General features: G+C 45.4%; 1 protein-coding gene across 1 annotated transcript in view; it reads left to right on the forward strand.

Moving 5' to 3' along the window:
- The first annotated feature begins 1,100 nt into the window (after positions 1-1,100).
- The window catches only part of PDZD2 (PDZ domain containing 2), a 258,964-nt gene continuing 242,181 nt past the window's right edge, over positions 1,101-17,883 (forward strand). Inside the window, exon 1 of the mRNA XM_012807050.2 lies at positions 1,101-1,928. Coding sequence (XP_012662504.1) covers positions 1,453-1,928 — 476 coding nt within the window. The 5' untranslated portion in view covers positions 1,101-1,452. The remainder of the gene's footprint in view (positions 1,929-17,883) is intronic.

Here is a 17,883-nt window from a genome sequence, read left to right on the forward strand (position 1 = left end):
CTGGTGACTGCAAGGAACATGGTAAAGATCGAGCAAAGGGAAGGCCTGGGCTGCTCACCCAGAATTTTGGAGAAATGTTTCTCTGGAGGAGATGGCTTTTGAGTTGGCCTAAAAATCGGTAGGTTTCAACAGTTAACCAGAGGGAAAGGAGAAAGGAAACTAAAAACTGTAGGGTGCAAAGAGACTGGGATTTCCTCAGAATCTACATGATAAAGATGGAACCCGACTGAGCTGGCAGGGGCTTTGCCCCAGAACAGCTGTGCCCCAAGCAGAGGCTGCGAGTCACTGGTGTTGGTTGCTCTTTCTCCCTGTCAGGACATATTTTTGGAATGAAGAACCCTGCTGTGTGTGCAGCTGGGCTGACCAAGGCACATGGACATAGTTTTTCACTTCTGAAGAATATAAGCTTTTATCTATCTATCTATCTATCTATCTATCTATCTATTTAGAGATTGAGTCTTACTATGTCACCCTCAGTAGAGTGCTATGGCATCACAGCTCACAGCAATCTCAAACTCTTGGGCTCAAGCAATTCTCTTGCCTCAGCCTCCCAAGTAGCTGGGACTACAGGTGCCCACCACAACTTCTGGCTGTTTTTAGAAGTGAGGTCTTACTGTTGCTCAGCCTAGTCTCGAACCTGTGAGCTCAGGCAGTCCACCCACCGTGGCCTCCCAGAGTGCGGGGATTATAGGCGTGGGCCACCACATTCAGAATGTAAGCTTTTAGATGTGTCCAGATCCTCTGCCTCCTTCCAGGGGGCCTTGTCTCTCAGCCTCCTGGTTGAAGGTGAGTGTGCTGGCGTATCTAGGGGCTTGTCCTGGCAAATGTGATCTTATTTTCCTACAGATCAAGGAAACCTCCTAGAGTAGGGCAGTGTTCCAGAGGCTTCTGTCTGAGATAAAGGCGTATGTGTGTGTGTGTGTGTACATGTGTGCTGGGTGGAGGGAGCCACACTAGGAAATGTGGAGAGGAATCTAGGTTCTGGGTTTGTGCTGTCTGAAAAGTAAATGAGACCCTTCCATAATACAGGGTGCTCTGTGTCAGAAGGCTCACTGCTGCCACTGGAATCTCTTTGTTTTTTCTCTTCCTCTCCCAGGTGTGAATGAGCCTGGAGAGGACACACTGCCACAGCTGGAGGAATCCCCCATTTCCGTGTCATTTGCGTGGGCCCTGCTGTGAAATGAACCCAGCAAGGACTCGCTGGACTCCTATTTCTTCCCTTGCTGAGTACCTCGGAGCCATTGTTCCAGGGTTGTTCTAACTGGGTCCTGTCCTCCTCTTGCCAAGGCACACAGCCCAGTCCAGTAGGTGTTCCTAGGCTCATCTGCCAGCCTGAACATGAACACGGGCAAAGCTGGTGACAGCCGGGGTTCCCCAGGGACATGGGGCCCCATGGGGTCCAGCCCGCAAGAACAGGACTTCTCATGATGCGGGTGTCTGGGAGTGAGCACCATGCCCATCACACAGGACAATGCCGTGCTGCACCTGCCCCTGCTCTACCAGTGGCTGCAGAACAGCCTGCAGGAGGGCGGGGACGGGCCGGAGCAGCGGCTGTGCCAGGCGGCCATCCAGAAGCTGCGGGAGTACATCCAGCTGAACTTCGCTGTGGACGAGAGTGCCGTCCCGCCTGACCACAGCGCCCCCGAAATGGAAATCTGTACTGTGTACCTCACCAAGGAGCTAGGGGACACAGACACTGTGGGCCTTAGTTTCGGGAACATCCCCGTTTTCGGGGATTACGGTGAAAAGCGCAGAGGAGGCAAGAAGAGGAAAACCCACCAGGGCCCCGTGCTGGACGTGGGCTGCATCTGGGTGACGGAGCTGAGGAAGAACAGCCCGGCAGGGAAGAGCGGCAAGGTCCGACTGAGAGACGAGATCCTCTCCCTGAACGGGCAGCTGATGGTCGGAGTTGATGTCAGCGGGGCCAGGTAAGTGGGGGGGGTCGACAGCTGGCGCAGGGGCAGGACTTGGGACCCCTGAGGGTCACTGTCGTCGGCTGCATGGATCTGCAGCTCCAGGGGCTATGAGGCCTGCTGGTAAGGGGTGGTGGCATTTATCCTTTCAAGGGAAGATCCGCCAAGTGGAAGGTTTATAGCGTTTCTTTCTTTTTTCCTCCTCTGCTGGGGACTCAGACTCAGAGTATTTCTTTTTCCCTGAGGGGAAAATAGGTAAAAACAAAGGAAAACAGCCTATGAAATGAGAATGTCAGAAATGGCAGATTTGGACCCTTCATCCGTTTAATCCAGCATCTCACCACCACCAGAGCACCAGAGCTCAGGTCTTGGGTATGTTTCCATCTGCCTGTCCCATGTCACTTTAGTGACAGCAACTACGGATTGCTGAGTCTACTCATAGTCCAGAAGCTCCATCCTGGAAGCGCCTCTTCCATCTCATTTGAATGCTTGTTGACTGTTCTTGAGCCTTCTTCCGTTCTCTGGGCATATGGCCACCTACCATGGTACTAAGGTATGACTGGGCAATTCTGTTGTTTCCCTGGTGAATTGGAGAATAAGACCCCAAGTGTCCCCAGACCACTGTCACTTTCCGTGACTCACTAGAAATACAAACTCAGAAGACCTGTCATATTTATAGTTTCAGCGCTTCTCAGTGAAGAGATACAGATTAAAATCAGCAAAGGCAAAAGACACAGAGGGGAGTCCTGGAGGACCAGGTGCCAGCTTCCCACCATCCCTGCCCATGGGGCTGTGCAGACAGTGTTCACTCCTCCCAGCAGTGATGCTGGGCAGTACAGGAGGGGTGTCGCCAGCCAAGGACGCTGATTCCTCTACTGGGGTGAGTCACATGAGCACAGAGTCCCTGTGTGGCTGACCTTAGTCACTCAGTGGCCAGTTGCTCCAGAGGTCAAACTAATGCCACCTGACCCAAGGCTCCCCCCACAAATCACATTGTTAGCATGAACTTTCTGGCCTGGCCAGACACCCCAGAGATAAAAGGACACTGTTTTTAGGCAGGATATTCCAAAGGCCTAGAGGAGTTTTTCCAACCTTTTATATCTCACAGCACTTTGAACCTGTAGTTAAACTTCCATAGCACACTTATATTATGTTGATCAAAAAAAAAAAAAAGAGTTAAAAAAAAAGAATAGACTGACTGTGCTTTGAACTTCTTTTGAAAATAATTTAATTGATGATCTTTAAAACTTTTCACAGCACACCTAAGAGCCTCTCACGGCACACCGGTGTGCCAAGGCACACCAGTTGAAAATCACTGGTTTAGATGTTATCTCCCAGGAGCTGATCAAGGGTCAGCCCTTTCTCTGGGATGTACATAGGCTGAATGCTCCAGGCTGGCTGAGATAACCCTTCACAGCACATCAGGGCTTTCATGATGGGTATATATGAAAGAGACTAAGAAAGAGAATTTGAGGATATTCCAAGTGAGATGCCTACGTTTTATCAAGCTCTCAGGGGCTCCTGTGAGTAGGGCTCCTATGTCCTAGAGGGGTCATGGAGAGAAGGCCACCTTGAGAAACATGGTGACCTTTGGATGAGGGAGATAGCCAGCCCAAAAAGACCCTGCAGGGAGAAATCAGAGCAGAAATACCTTGACCTTGATCTTCATTCTCCCTCTAGTATCCCACCAGTGCTTCCCACCAGTGGGCACCAGACAGAAGCCAAGGGAAAGGGAGCCCTTTGAAGTGTCGGTGTCCAGGGAGCAAAGTGCAGAGTGGAGAAGGGTAGGGATTGGATATGGACGGTCCATAAGAAGTCATCAGGCACAAATAATGTGGTATGAGAATAAATGATCCAGGACATGGAAAGGACAGCACACAGGGCCGGCTGGCAAGTAGATGTATTTACTCAAGCCACTCACCAGTATTTCCTTTGGGTTGCCTCCTTGAAGACACACTCTTAGCTAATAGCCAGGTGCCTGACTGACCATTACTGGGAGAGGCTGCTCAATTTCAAGGAGTGATACTGAAGAGAAATCACTGTAGAGATTAGAGATCGTTCTCAGAAAAGGAGCAAGGCTGACGACCATCACTAAGCTCAAGGTGCTACCAGCTTAGAAGAGGGGATTGCCATAGGGCTTGTGGCAGTCCTCTCAGAGCTGACCCTGAGAGTCCCTGCATTGGCAGCTGACTGGTTTTCAGGGAATGGGTTTGAATAGAGAACTAGAGGAAGAGCAGAAGGGGCGTCCAGCAGGAGAGCACAATGTCAGGAGCTCCAGCTCTGGGACAAGCAGCTGGGGCTGCCCCCCTAATTTCCCCTCACCAGCTGGTTGACCTTGGGAAATTACACCTCTTAGCCTCAATTCCCTGTCTGTGAAGTGGGAATGTTAAGGCCATTGATGCAATGACTACATGAAGAAATGGTGCACATAAGGACTTAGCACTATGTCTAGTAAATAGTGCTTCATAAGCATTAATAACGTAATATCATACTGTACATGGAGAGGGTTTGGGAAGGCTGGTGATTTCTTAACCCAGAGCTTCCTGGAGTCTTTAGGACCTCAGAGAAGATCATCCCATACTAGAGAAATTTCCTCATCTCTGTTCAAAAAGCTCCTCTTCCCTTATCCTGCTTAAGGCTGTGAAGACTTTAGGGGATAAAGTTTTCTTTCTGAAACTCTGAAAACCTATCTGACCCTGGGATGAGATGGCTTTCCAGCCACCATTGGAAGATTCCTTGGATTTTTAATTTAGTTTCGGGGATGGAGAATAGGCCAATGCCCAGTTTTGCAAAGAAATAAGATACAGAAGAATAGAATGCACCGGGGTCATGACAGAAGGTAGAACACGGGACTGGACTCTTTCACGGCAGCTCTGAGAGGTGATAGAGGAGGAAGTGGACTGAGTCTGGAATTCTGGGTTCCCTCTGAGACCCTGGGTAAATGTCTGGGATGTGGCCTGGAGAGGGGGGAGGATTAGCTGTCGCTGCCCATGCTAAACTATTAGGGGTGAAGAAACACTTTTAAAAATCCATCTGGGGTAGGGTTATTGTTCCAGAAGCCCAAAGAAGTAAAGCGGTATTTCTGCAATGCCACAGTTATGACCTGCAGAGCCAAGGCTCAGTGCCCCCTCTTCCTACTTGGGGGGCACCAGTCTACTTCTGGGTGCTCAGAAAGAGACACCTGGATGGCTGTGGTCTGTTGGCATTTGGGCTGAAATAGCTGAAGCTGAGGGGAGCTCAGGAAATAGACCTGTGGGGTTCACAATTTTACCCTGAATGTTCCACAATATACCCAGGATGTGTTTTAGTCAGGTATGGCCATCATGAAGGAAGAAACTCATCCTCACAGGTCCCTAGAGACAGGAGGCCCAGCTTGCCACATCGAGCCCACCATGCGGGGCCATGTGGGGAAGTACTGGAGTCAGTGAGGAGGCAGGTGGGGGAGGGAGAGTGTGGCCCAGAGCCTTTATCAAGGTGTCCACAGGAAGGAGCAGGTGAAGCAGGGTAAGTATCCTAAGTAGGCTTAGGGATGGGAGTTGGAATAACTTCAGTAGGCTCTGGACTGTGTGTGTATGGGGGGGGGGGTGTCCTTAGCTGTCCAGCACTTGTCCCTGGATAATTTAAGGCAATGGGGAAATATTAGCTTGATGTGGAAGAGTTTGATAAAGGACATGGTTGGCTGTGATTCCAGATTGTTTGGTTTGTATATGAAAGATCCACGTACTCCAAGTCACTTGCTATCACTAGGAATTAGCTACCCATGGGAGGGGGTCAGTCTGTCCAGAATCAAGGCTCCACATGCCTGAGCAACAGGCATACAGAAAATAAGAAAATATAATGAATACATGGGGTTTCTGGAAACTTTGAACAGCTGAGGAAGTAAAATCTTGTTCAGTAGTAAATAGTCACAACTGACACATCCCCTTCTGTGATGTCTGTGCTGGACGATGAAGGGCCAGGTGAGGGCGGCTGCACCTGAAGCCACTGCGATGTCGCTGTTTTGGTGGAAGGAGGAGGAGGCCAAGATCCACTGCTTGAGTTTTCATGGTTCACTCCCTAAGTGCTCTTGAGTCATGAATAGGAAATACCATGAGTTGACCAGTTTCTGCCATGGTGGACGTCTGCCAGCCACTGTGTCCTTTAATCCTCACCCCAACTCTAGAAAGGCCATCTCTATACAGATAAGAAACATTGGCCACACATAACTTGCCTAAGGTTACCTAAGTCAGAAGCAGAACCAGATTTGAACCTGGATCTACCTGGCTCCACAGTCTGTGCTTCTAACAGCTGTGCTATCTTACCTCAGTGTCTGCCCCAGGGCCGTACTTAGGGTCCTTGTCACCTAGTTGGGTGCATAATTCATAGATGGTTTACACCCAGGGTGTCCACATGCCGATTATTCGAGGAAAGTATGCACGGACCTTTCTTTTACTCATCAGCTAATGTGTGGCCCAAGACAACTCTATTTTTCCAATGTGTGGCAGAAAAAAGATTGGATACCCCTAGTTACAGCTTTACAAAATACCTCTTCGGTGTAACCACAGACACCAGGGATGAAAATGACTAGAACAAACTGTAAGGCTTCCACCTCTCCCAACTGACAAGGAAAACGGGAGCGCCCTGCCTCAGCTTAGAAAACGAAACCGAATTTTAATATAGAATCCCCTTGGCACACTTACATCTAGCCAGAGCCTTGGGACTATAAGCACTTGGAGATGTAGGTGGCAGGGAGCTGAAAGTGTTTGAATGTTCTCAAGGCGTTCCTTTTCACTCTTTGTAACTAACAGCTTCCCTCAACACTAAATTTTTCCACCTACCTATGTGTGGTTTTTTGGTCCTAAAAAGTGGTAAGGAGGAATTAGGGTTCTGCAGAGACCCCAGTGTATATCTCTGGCCCGGGACAAATGGTTCCCTCCATTGATGATAGCCTATTCTCTCTTTGTAAGCAACAGATTTCAGGGGTCAAAGCACCAACTTACCTGCCCACATGACAGTTCATCCCCACCAGAGTCCGCAGTTATAATATGGGGCACTTTCTGGGCCAATCTATTCTGTTCCTTCTCTTGAATTTGATTTTGAATTCAAAACTTCCTTATATGATGCTATGAATTGAATTATGTAACTTCAAAATCTATATGTTAAAGCCCAACCCCCAGGACCTCAGAATACGACCTTACTTAGGGTCATTGTGGATGTAATTAGTTATCACACTGCTGATAGTCATGAATTCCCTTGTAACATAGATAGTTTTTGCATAAAACTGCTAGTCAGCCATTAGTTGCTGTTCCCGGATTCATTTCTCCCCATGTGAATTCCCAGTTGTCCTAAATGCAGCCCATTGTATTCTATCTCCTGTCCCCACCGCTCAGCTGCTTTATAACATAGTATCACTTAGTGCTTCTAACATCTTAACACATGGTCGATGGGCAGTTTATACAGGGACTATCCCTGTTACCAGGTAACTCGTGACAGGCCAGCAGTTAAGATAAGGTCATTATGCAGTAGGGTTGGCCCCTACTCCAATATAACTGATGTCCTTATATAAAGGGCAAATTTGGACACACACACGCAAGGACAATCCCATTTGATGACTGTAATTCTGCTGCTACAGGCCAAGGAACAACCAGAAGCCAGGAGAGAGGCCTAGAGTAGATCATTGCCCAGGGCCTCAGGGCAGCTTGGCCCTGCTGATGCCTTGAGCTTAGACTTCTAGGCTCTAAACTATGAGAAAACAAATTTCTGTTGCTTTTATGTGGTGCCCTGATATGTATGGTAGCCCTAGAGAACTAGTGCAGGTGATATTTTGACTCTGTCACTGTATGGCAAGTCAATCTTTTTGGATGATTTTCTCCTTGACATAAGTAAGTCTGGACATGTTGGAGCCTTGTAGACGTTTTTGGAAGAGGACACTCTGAGAATACATGTGCATTTGTGAGAGGAGCAGGTGCAAAATATGGGGAACAAGGCCATGGTTCACTTATTTCAAAAACTATTAGTTTAGGGTCAGTTCGGAATAGTCATCCTTGGGTGAAGAACAAATCATTCATAGCCATGGATTAGCAGGGGCTCTGTACACCAGATCCAGTTTGGAACCTGTGAGTGCCCTAAATTTACAGACCCAGTTCCTGCCTTCTCACTGGCTCTGACTCCTGAGGTCTGTAGTTTGCTTCCAGGCTGTCGAAGTAACTCTGCGAAGCCTTCATCCATTTACATGGTTACAGCTTCATCCTGGTGTAAACGTCTAAAGAACTTTCTGGGATGGGAGGTGTTTAGTCTTGTTTGATGTCACGTGTCCCATCCTGCCAGCATGGCTGATAACACGTGGAAGGAAGTTTTTGTTTGTGAGCTCTATCACATCCACTCTGGGAAAGATGGGATTTTTCTGGAATATTCCATTTACTTCTGTCTACTGCAGGGAGAACTGGGAAGGTTTTTTAGATTAGTTCCTACAAGGAATACTTTGTAACTCCAGTCCCTCCCTAGCTTTCTATAAGTAAACCAGAGCTGTTCCCTGAGGACAGATTGTTCCAAATTGGTAACAAAATATGGAATTAATTAAAACAAAACCCACACACCAAAACAGAAACAAATAGCCTTTTCTGAAAAGTAAAAGGGCCCACATTTCACTTAAGACATACTTTTTCAGAATGTGAACCTAGGATATTTTTGTACATTAATAAATGTGAGCAGATCACAGCCCAGAGAACATGGGCCTGGGAGAGAAGCGGCCCAGCATCCAGACTCGCTGATTGGCGGTGAGACTGTGGCAAGTTCCCGCAGCCACAGGAGGGGCTGGTTCCCTAATAGGGCTGTTCAGTGGAAGAGACAAGATGATTTACTAGATGTACTAAATACTGCATCTGGCACAAGGGAGATGTTCAATTAGAGGTAACCATTAACACCCCACCCAGTCAGCCTCAGGCAGCCTGAACCCAGAGCTCAGCGTGCAACTGAGAAGAGGCCTTTGACTTTGAGGCAAAGAGAAGAGCCTCAGACTCTGCCAGTTCACTGGCAGGAAAGACAAATAATAATCTTGGGCCCGGACACTGGAGTGATATTCAAATACTATGCAAGTGGTCGGGCATACCAATTGGACAGGATGCCGCTCAGACAGGAGCAGGGTACCGCAGCCCACACCTTTGAGCTCCTGAGGGTGAGATGTCTGCATGGCACCAGAAGAGGGGTTCAGGGTGACTGGTCACCCTGGTTTGGGAAAATTGCACACAGTGGGGACTAGCTGAATATTAGCCCTGGCCAAAAGTCACCTTCTGCATTGTACCCCCTTCTCAGGAACTGTGTGTCATGTGTAAAATTAAATTTAGGAATGTTACAAGCTTAGACTCTGGTTACCCATGGCAACCTTGAGTTTTCTCTGGATTTTAGCAGATTTTAAACAGTGTCAAGAGACTGCTAGAAGGTGTTAGTTGGAGAAATGACTTCAGGTAGTGATGTAGGTAGGAGATGGCAAAGAAGAGTTCCCAATTATAGCTTGATAATACGGTCTCTGGGGACGTTTAGCACGAGGGTCCCGCCTCCCTGGAAGTGCCCGTAGGCACCTGGTGCTCTGTGCAGGACTGTATATATAGTAAGAGGTCGTCCTGATGACCTAGAGACTTTAAGGAAAGGTTAAATTATACTCAGCTTGCTGTTTAAGAAGTCAGAGAAGCGTGTAATACACTTTAGGAAGATTTCCATTACAGAAGGTTAAAAAGGAAAACAAGTTTCAGCATTTAAAATTCAATTATGTGGAAAAGTCACCATGTGGAACAGCCCATTCCCCAAGGAGGCAGGGGGAATGAAGCAGGGGGACCCTTCACTCACGCCCCACTTACTCTCTTCAGCCCGTTGTCCCATGTGCTATTTCATTGTTTTCTGGAAGGTATCCCAGGGTTCATCCAAGTGCTATTTTCTGTTGTACCAAGGAAGAAACTGAGGCTCCAGGCAATGGTTTTCTGGGGTCAAATATCTTCTAAGAAAAGAGGGAAGACTAGAATTCATGCCCTCTGACCCAAATTCTAGACTGGTGTTTTTCAACCTTTTTTATCTCATGGCGCACTTGAACCTATATTTAAACTTCCATAATGCACTTGAATTATATTGATTTAAAAAAAGTAAAAAATAAAAAGAATATACTTGCTGTGCTTTGAACTTCTTTCAGAAATCATTTAATGATTTTTTTTTTTTTTTTTTAGACAGAGTCTCATTATGTTGCCCTTGGTAGAGTGCTGTGGTGTCACAGCTCACAGCAACCTCAAACTCTTGGCTCAAGCAATTCTCTTGCCTCAGCCTCCCAAGTAGCTGGGGCTACAGGCGCCCACCACAACGCCTGGCTATTTTTTTGTTGCAGTTATTTAGGTGGCCTGGGCCAGGTTTGAACCCGCCACCTTCTGTGTATGTGGCTGGTGCCGTAACCACTGTGCTATGGGCACCGAGCCTAATTTAATGATGTTTAAAATTATTATTTTCTTTGGAAAATAATTTAATAATCTTTAAAACTTTTAAAACTCAGGCACACATGCCATCCTCTCATGACACCTGGCACGCTGATGGAGACCTTTTCTTTCAAAGTTACAAACAGTAGCTAATGGAATGAGGATCTTTCCTGTATACTTTACAGTAAAGAAAAATAGAAATTCAAGTTTCTCTACATGTTCAATAAATAGATAGTGATCTAGAACCTTCCATTTCAAAGAGACTGTAGCTAATGGCCCCTTCCTCGGAGCATAATGATGCCCACTGGCGTGGACACAGGGAAATTTTGTCCCTCAGCTTTCAGTTGCCACTGGGCAAGTCTGCGGAGGCTCTGAGGGTCGACGCCTGCCACCTTGTGGTTGAAATGGCGCACAGGGGGAGAAAGTGCCAGAGCTTCGTCAAGTCATCCAGTGCTGGTGGTGTGTGTTACGGAGCTTGGTCAGGTCTCCCATGCACTCATGGTGTGCGTTTCAGAGCTCAGTCAAGTCTCCTATGCACTCGTGGTGAGTGTTTCAGAGCTTGGTCAGGTCTCCCATGCACTCATGGTGTGTGTTCCATGCACTCATGGTGTGTGTTTCAGAGCTTTGTCAGGTCTCCCATGCACTCATGATGAGTGTTTCAGAGCTCGGTCAGGTCTCCCATGCACTCATGATGAGTGTTTCAGAGCTCCATCAAGTCTACTGGGTACCAGTGGTGTGTGCTTCGTGCTGTGCCATCAGGCTGTTTTTTCAGCCTGCCCGGGTCTCTCTAGAATGGTAAGATCTGAGCCATCCCTAGGCAGAAAGTGCCTCTGTCACCATGCCCTCCTCTGACTGGTTTCTCATGTGACCCCAGGCGGTGTCCCCCATCCCACGGTGTGCCTTCCTAACACATGCAGCTCTGACCCTCCGCTGCCCACTGGTATCAGTAAATGAGGAGCTGACCTCAGAAACCTGGCCATGCTAAGCTCGTGGTGATGCACGCAGGAGCCTTCTGGAATCAGAAACCTTCTTGGGGAAAATGTGAGTAGCAGGACAGTTTTGAACACCTCCATGGCCAGTGGGTAATGTGGACAGGCTCTTTTAGAAAACTGGTGACTTTGGCACACCCTCAGTCTTAGCCCACTGACAGCAGCTTCTCAGGTCCTCTTGTTTTTATGTGGGAAGAGTTATAAATGGAGCAACTTTCCATTATCTAAAGGAGGTTGAGGTTTCGGAGCTGGATTCAGAGATGTTCTTTAATTTTATCCCAGTGATCCATTTCCTGGCACCTGGGGTCAGAGCTGTTAAGAACAAGTCATCATCGCCACTGTGGGGTGGGGGAGAGGGATGAACGGCACCCCTGGAAGATGGAAGACCCAAACATGCCACTTAAGACAATCACACTTAAACTTTTAGCATTACTTTTGGGAATTGTCATGGTAATTGTAAACCATAAAGAGCAAAAGAGATAAAAGCATCTTCCTGTGATGACAGGGTTCCTGGGCCGACCTCATACCCTTCTCCGTAGGGGCACCCCTGGGCCCTTGTCAGGGATCTTGACTTCTTTCCTGTTTATGTTCAGGTATTACATGAATTATAAGCATTTTTAATTTCTGCACTTTGAACACCAAATGCCCTCAAAGACTCTCAAGCTTTCCCCCCACCCCTTTTTTCCAGAAGGTCTTTGAATTCCAAGCTTTGGCACCTGTTTCAGCCTTCAACCTCTCCGCCCCAGGTCTGAAGTGGAGGCAGGTAACCAACCCCGCTGCTCCGCTCAGCTGTTCGTGACGAAGTTCCCTTTCGTTCCACCTGTGTTTCCCAAGCACAGAAATAAAGACTTGCTCGCCCTTCTTGTAGGGTTCAACTTTGGGTGGCTGCTTCTTCCTGGAGGGCCATAAAACTTGATATTTTAAGGACCCAAACAGATATCCCTCTTATACAATGTAAAATGAAACATAGGTTTTGAACAGTTATACGTGTACAGGTTTCTTCATGGGACTCTTTGCATGAAATGTGATCTTCCTCTAAAGATTGTGAGGTTATGTGTTCTTGGTATACTGTAGAAATGTCTGTGGCGCTGTGACCTCTACTAGTGGCTTTTTGGATGACTTCACATGATGATGTGGAGCCGTGTGTAGCAGCCGTGCAAAGGTGCGAGTGTCCAGTTTCTCTTATCTTTGAGTCACAGAAACTTAGATGAAAGGGCTGCAGGGATGGTCTGATGGCTGACTCATCCCACAGGTCCCTTGTTCAGGGCTTTTTCTTCACCAAAGAAAGGATGATTCACTCATTTACAGTATCTCTTGGACTTAAACTTAGCCATTTCCTTTTGTGGAGGGGGAAGGGAACAGAGGGCTGGGCTATTTCCATAGCTGATGTTCAGTTTACTCAGCCCTTAGGTTGGAGCATAAGGTTAGTTTAAATGGGGCTTGGATTTTTTTGACCTTGGCAATCACACTTAGGCATTTTCACAAACATCCCTGAAGGAGGCCTGAACTGTTATGGGGGGCAAAGGAAAGTGCATGTCCTTAAAAATCTAAGCTCTGTTAAGTGCAGCTCTCTGTCAAATTGCATGGCAAGTCTGAGTGTTTTTCTCTGACTCAGGGGTTTTATTTAGTCCAGATATCCATTGCTGGGATGTCCTCACATGACACAGCAGAATGAGCAGAGAGGACTTAAAGGCAGTCACCTGAAAACAGTTCATGCTCTAGAATGGTGGTCATCAAAGTGGTAGCCCCAAGGTCCTTGGAGTAAGAGGAAAAATTAGCATCTCAAGATAATTCTTATCTTAATAAAAATAGAACTTGAGCTAGACTAATACTCTAGATATGGATTGACCTTGTCCACCTTGCTCGGTCTTTATACCAGAGGATCCCATTTCCTGATATAGCCTCAGGGAGGAGGGGAAGAGCCACAAAGACCCACCCGGCTGGTTAAGCCACTTTTGACATGTCAAGGAACAGGAATTGATCTAGGCTCATTTGAGGAATAAGTTTTTGATGAAATTTTTGCATTTTAACTAAATTAACCTTTATCAAATGGGCAGATAAGCTAAAGAAATTCTTTAGAGGAAAAGAAGATTGAAGACACTACAATGAATGCAGCTGAGGGCAAGCAATATGAGAATGGCCAGGTTAACATTTCTCTTACTGCTGGTGTGTGCTCAGTATGTGGTAAAACAATGCCGATCTATTCAGATTGACAAGAAGTCAGACAAGAATAAAATTCAAAGCTACGGAGAGACTGTGAAGACGAATTTACAACCACAAGCATTAAGGAAAAACCTTACAGTCAGCATAGATTGTGCCTTGAGGTAGTGTTAATACTTCACAGGCAGCCATCGTAATTATAAGGCAAGATATTTAAAATCTAAATATTCGCAATATGACTACAAACAATTTTAGATGTTTTAGCAATGTTTAAAATCATGCACACCAAATCTAGTTCAGAATTTTAGTAATCTGAGTATTAAAGAGCCTGTTTGTGGAGGTTTTTTTTTTTTTTCTTAATTGCTTAAGGCAAAACCTTTGTATGATTAGAAAAACAATCTTGCTGATGTGGTATAGCTAAAATAATGCAGGAAAAACAACATAGCTCCAAAATGAAATGCATTATTTTATCAGCAAATTCTGCCTGAAGATACACAGAAATACCGCTAAAGTTTTAAAGAAATAGTTTACGGCGTGGGAGGTTTGCTAGGCAGTTGGACAAAGTACCACTGTTTCGCACATATTCCAATTAAGGATGTTTGCTTGATTCTGTTTTAGTAATAAATAGGTCTACTTATTTGTAAAGTATCACAAATTGTATTTTTTCAAAAGTCAATAACTTCAGTAGTTAAGACAGAGCTTCATGGGAAAATTATGTGAGGTAATAGCTGCTTGAACTGAAAGGAAAAAAAGTCTCCAGCTATCCCAATTACACTGATTTGATTTTTACATATTATAAGAACATATTAAATTACCACATGTACCCCCCCAAAGTTTTTTTAAATGTATGAATAAAATTTTTTTTTTAAAAATACTTCAAGATAAGGTTACAAAAGCTGACCATCCCATGGAATCGATTCCCCTCACTGGTCCCGGGCAAGTTACTAATACAGCAAAGATGCTGAAGACTGAGGTGTCAGAAGCGCTAAAGAATGTCATCCATATCATTGATTTTGTAAAATCAAGAATTAAAATTAGACCAGGCACAGTGGCTTACGCCTGTAATCCTAGCACTCTGGGAGGCAGAAGCAGGTGGATTGCTTGAGCTCAGCAGTTCAAGACCAGTCTGAGCCAGAGGGAGATCCCATCTCTAAAAATAGCTGGGTGTTGTGGCAGACACCTGTAGTCCTAGTTACTTGGGAGGCTGAGGCAAAAGAATCACTTGAGCCCAAGAGTTTGAAGTTGCTGTGAGCTGTGATATTCCGACACTCTACCAAGGATGACAAAGTAAGACTCTGTCTCAAAATAAATAAATTTAAAAAATAAAACAAAATCAGTAGAATTGTTGTTATTCTGTATAATAAGATAATGATGAAAATACAGTAGTTTAAATCTGATAGAGAAAAGACAGTGTTTTACTGTACATAGTATAGAGGTTTCATGTTTAGCTCTAGTCAAAGGTCTTTATAGAGTAATCAAACTTAAAGATGACCATCCATTTTTGTCTTCTACAAAAAAGACAAGTATTTCTTTTTTTTTTTTTTTTTTGAGACAGAGCCTCAAGCTGTCCCCCTGGATAGAGTGCTGTGGCATCACAGCTCACAGCAACCTCCAACTCCTCGGCTCAAGCAAGTCTCCTGCCTCAGCCTCCCAAGTAGCTGGGACCACAGGTGCCCGACACAATGCCTGGCTATTTTTTGGTTGCAGCCATCATTGTTGTTTTTGGCGGGCTCGGGCTGGATTTGAACCTGCCACCTTAGGTGTATGTGGCCAGCGCCTTAGCCACTTGAGCCACAGGTACCGAGCCGAAAAGACAAGTATTTCAAATTTGAGGACCTTATCAATGAAAACAAGTATAGTAGCTCTGAGTGGCATGCTTCCTGTAGGCTATTTCAGCAAAGACAAGCACACCTAAGCTGTCTCTCCAAGGTAAAGATGAGGTCGTTACAACAAATAAGAAAGCAACTACTTTTTGAAAAAAAGCCACGCAACACTAGACAAAGGGCATTTTCAAACTGGATTGTTGGAAATGTTGCCATCCTAATGCAACCTTTGTTTTTATTTTCACAAAGTGATGTTTGCCAACAAAAACGTTCATGTGTATATGTGAAATCTTGAGAACAAAATTTTGTATGTTTAAATCTTTCAAAGAATATCAGAGAATTTATGTGTTAAAAACTATCAAAAGTACAGTACCCTTCAATGAGTTTGCAAAAAACATTCCACAAAATTCATGCAAATTTCAGCCAAAACCCTCACACAAGTGTTGGGGTAGGGGTGGAAAATGAACATTATGATTTGATTACATGCTTCCAGTAATATATTTATTCCATTAAAATCGATGTATTCTTATGAGGTCTTTTTAGCTCTGACAACCATTTACTATGAACTTTCAACCACACTTCCGAATGGTCACATTCCAAAGTGCTAACCCAAGTTTTTGAAAACCTGGAAGTATATTTAACTACAAAGCTCTTCCTAAAAATGATATTCATTTTATAGTATTATTATATTTCTAATAAAGGTAAAAAGTTTTAAAATATTAAGCATTTTAGGTCAAGTTTATCTTCTTAAGATACCATTTTCATGTTTTATCATGCATTTATTCATACAGTAGTACATGTATGTAGTAAATGAACATGTACACATTGGAGGCACATGCTCAAATTTTTTTTGTTTTAATGAGAGACTTGAGAAATCAGAATTTTGAAGGTAGTATTACTGAACCAAACTGGGTCTGTTTGCCTGTGCACCACGGAAAGCCAAACAGCAAAGCACTGAGCTTCTGCAGTGAGAAAAGTTTATTGCAAGACTACCAAGCAAGGAGACAGAAGACTGGCTCAAATCTGTCTCCCCAAGCTGGGAGTTGGGCAGGTTTTGTAATCAGTGGGTAGTGAGGCATGATCTTACAATGAGGTGACTCCAGGAGACATGATCAGCGGGTAGTGAGGCACGATCTTGCAACGAGGTGACTCCAGGAGACATGATGTGACCCTGCCGTAGGGTCACCCTAGAGCTCGATCTGGCTGGAGCTTGGGGTCCTGCCATGTCTGTTGCTTGGTCCACCAACGGCTACACTCTTGGTTTATCTGCGCATGCTGCTCAAGTGACGTGACTTGCAACCCAGTGGTCCATGGCAACTGAAAAACACTTCACCAGTTTATTACACAAAAACAAAGGGAAACTAGACTGGGCTGGTTTTACGATTATGGTAGTTGTCTCACAAGCACAGATTTGAGCCCTGCCCTCCCAGGAAGCGGCTTCATTTAAGATGTACAGGTTCAGAATGTCTCTCATCAACCCTGTACCCATCCTCGCGGGGCCCTCAGAAGACTGGTTTTCCTCGGGCTCTGAGGACTGGATCTTCCTCTACCCCTCACCCCCGTAGCTTCTCTCTCATTCTGACCCTGGGTTGCTAAGCAGAGCATCAGCATGTGCAGGCCAGCCACCCCCGAAGCACAGACAGGGAGGCTCCTCTCCTGTCACTGCTCTAGCTCCCTGCTTGCTCCCGGGGCCTTTGGTGAGCTCCCTCTGGCTCGTAGTCTCCTGTGTATTCATTTCAGAGCAACCTATTTCTGAAGTCAGGTACTCAGTCCCTCCCCCTCCACTAATGTTTATTTATTTCGATGGCAACATTAAAATAGCATTTTAAAGAAAGAAACAACTTATGATTCAACTACGCTAACTCCCTATTAATTCAATTTTTCTGTGTTAAGATGTCATCTGTGACAGTGTGCTCTACCACACTAACTCAACAGATTTAATTTTCCCATTTCCATCTAATCTGCATTCATCTGATATATATACCTTTTCAGACTCTCTTTCTTAATTCTTTTTATCGGAGAGTAATGCATGCACATGATGAAACATTTGAATAAAACAGAAAGACAATGAGTGAGAAATTTCCTTAATTCAGACCTCCGTTCTCTTGTCACTACCGCAGAGCCTCACTCTGTCACTCTGTTACCAGTTTTTGGGTCTCTTTCCAAGAATTCTCTAAACAGATACAAGTGCCCTGTGATATCTTCTCTTTTATACAATATGGGCATGCTATTCACACTATTCGGAATCTTAACATTTTTTTTTTGGAGACAGAATCTCACCATGTCACCCTTGGTAGAGTACAATGGTGTCCCAGCTCACAGCATTCTCAAACTCTTGGACTTAAGCAATTCTCTTGCCCCAGCCTCCCTAGTAGCTGGGACTATAGGCTCCAACCACAATAGCTGACTGTTTTGGTTTTCTTTTTTTTTGGTAAAGACAGAGTCTCACTTTATCACCCTCAGTAGAGTGCCATGGCGTCACACAGCTCACAGCAACCTCCAACTCCTGGGCTTTAGGCAATTCTCTTGCCTCAGCCTCCTGAGTAGCTGGGACTACAGGTGCCTG

Source organism: Otolemur garnettii, unplaced genomic scaffold (assembly GCF_000181295.1).
Source record: "Otolemur garnettii isolate 467f Iridium unplaced genomic scaffold, OtoGar3 scaffold00063, whole genome shotgun sequence".
Classification (NCBI taxonomy): domain Eukaryota; kingdom Metazoa; phylum Chordata; class Mammalia; order Primates; family Galagidae; genus Otolemur; species Otolemur garnettii.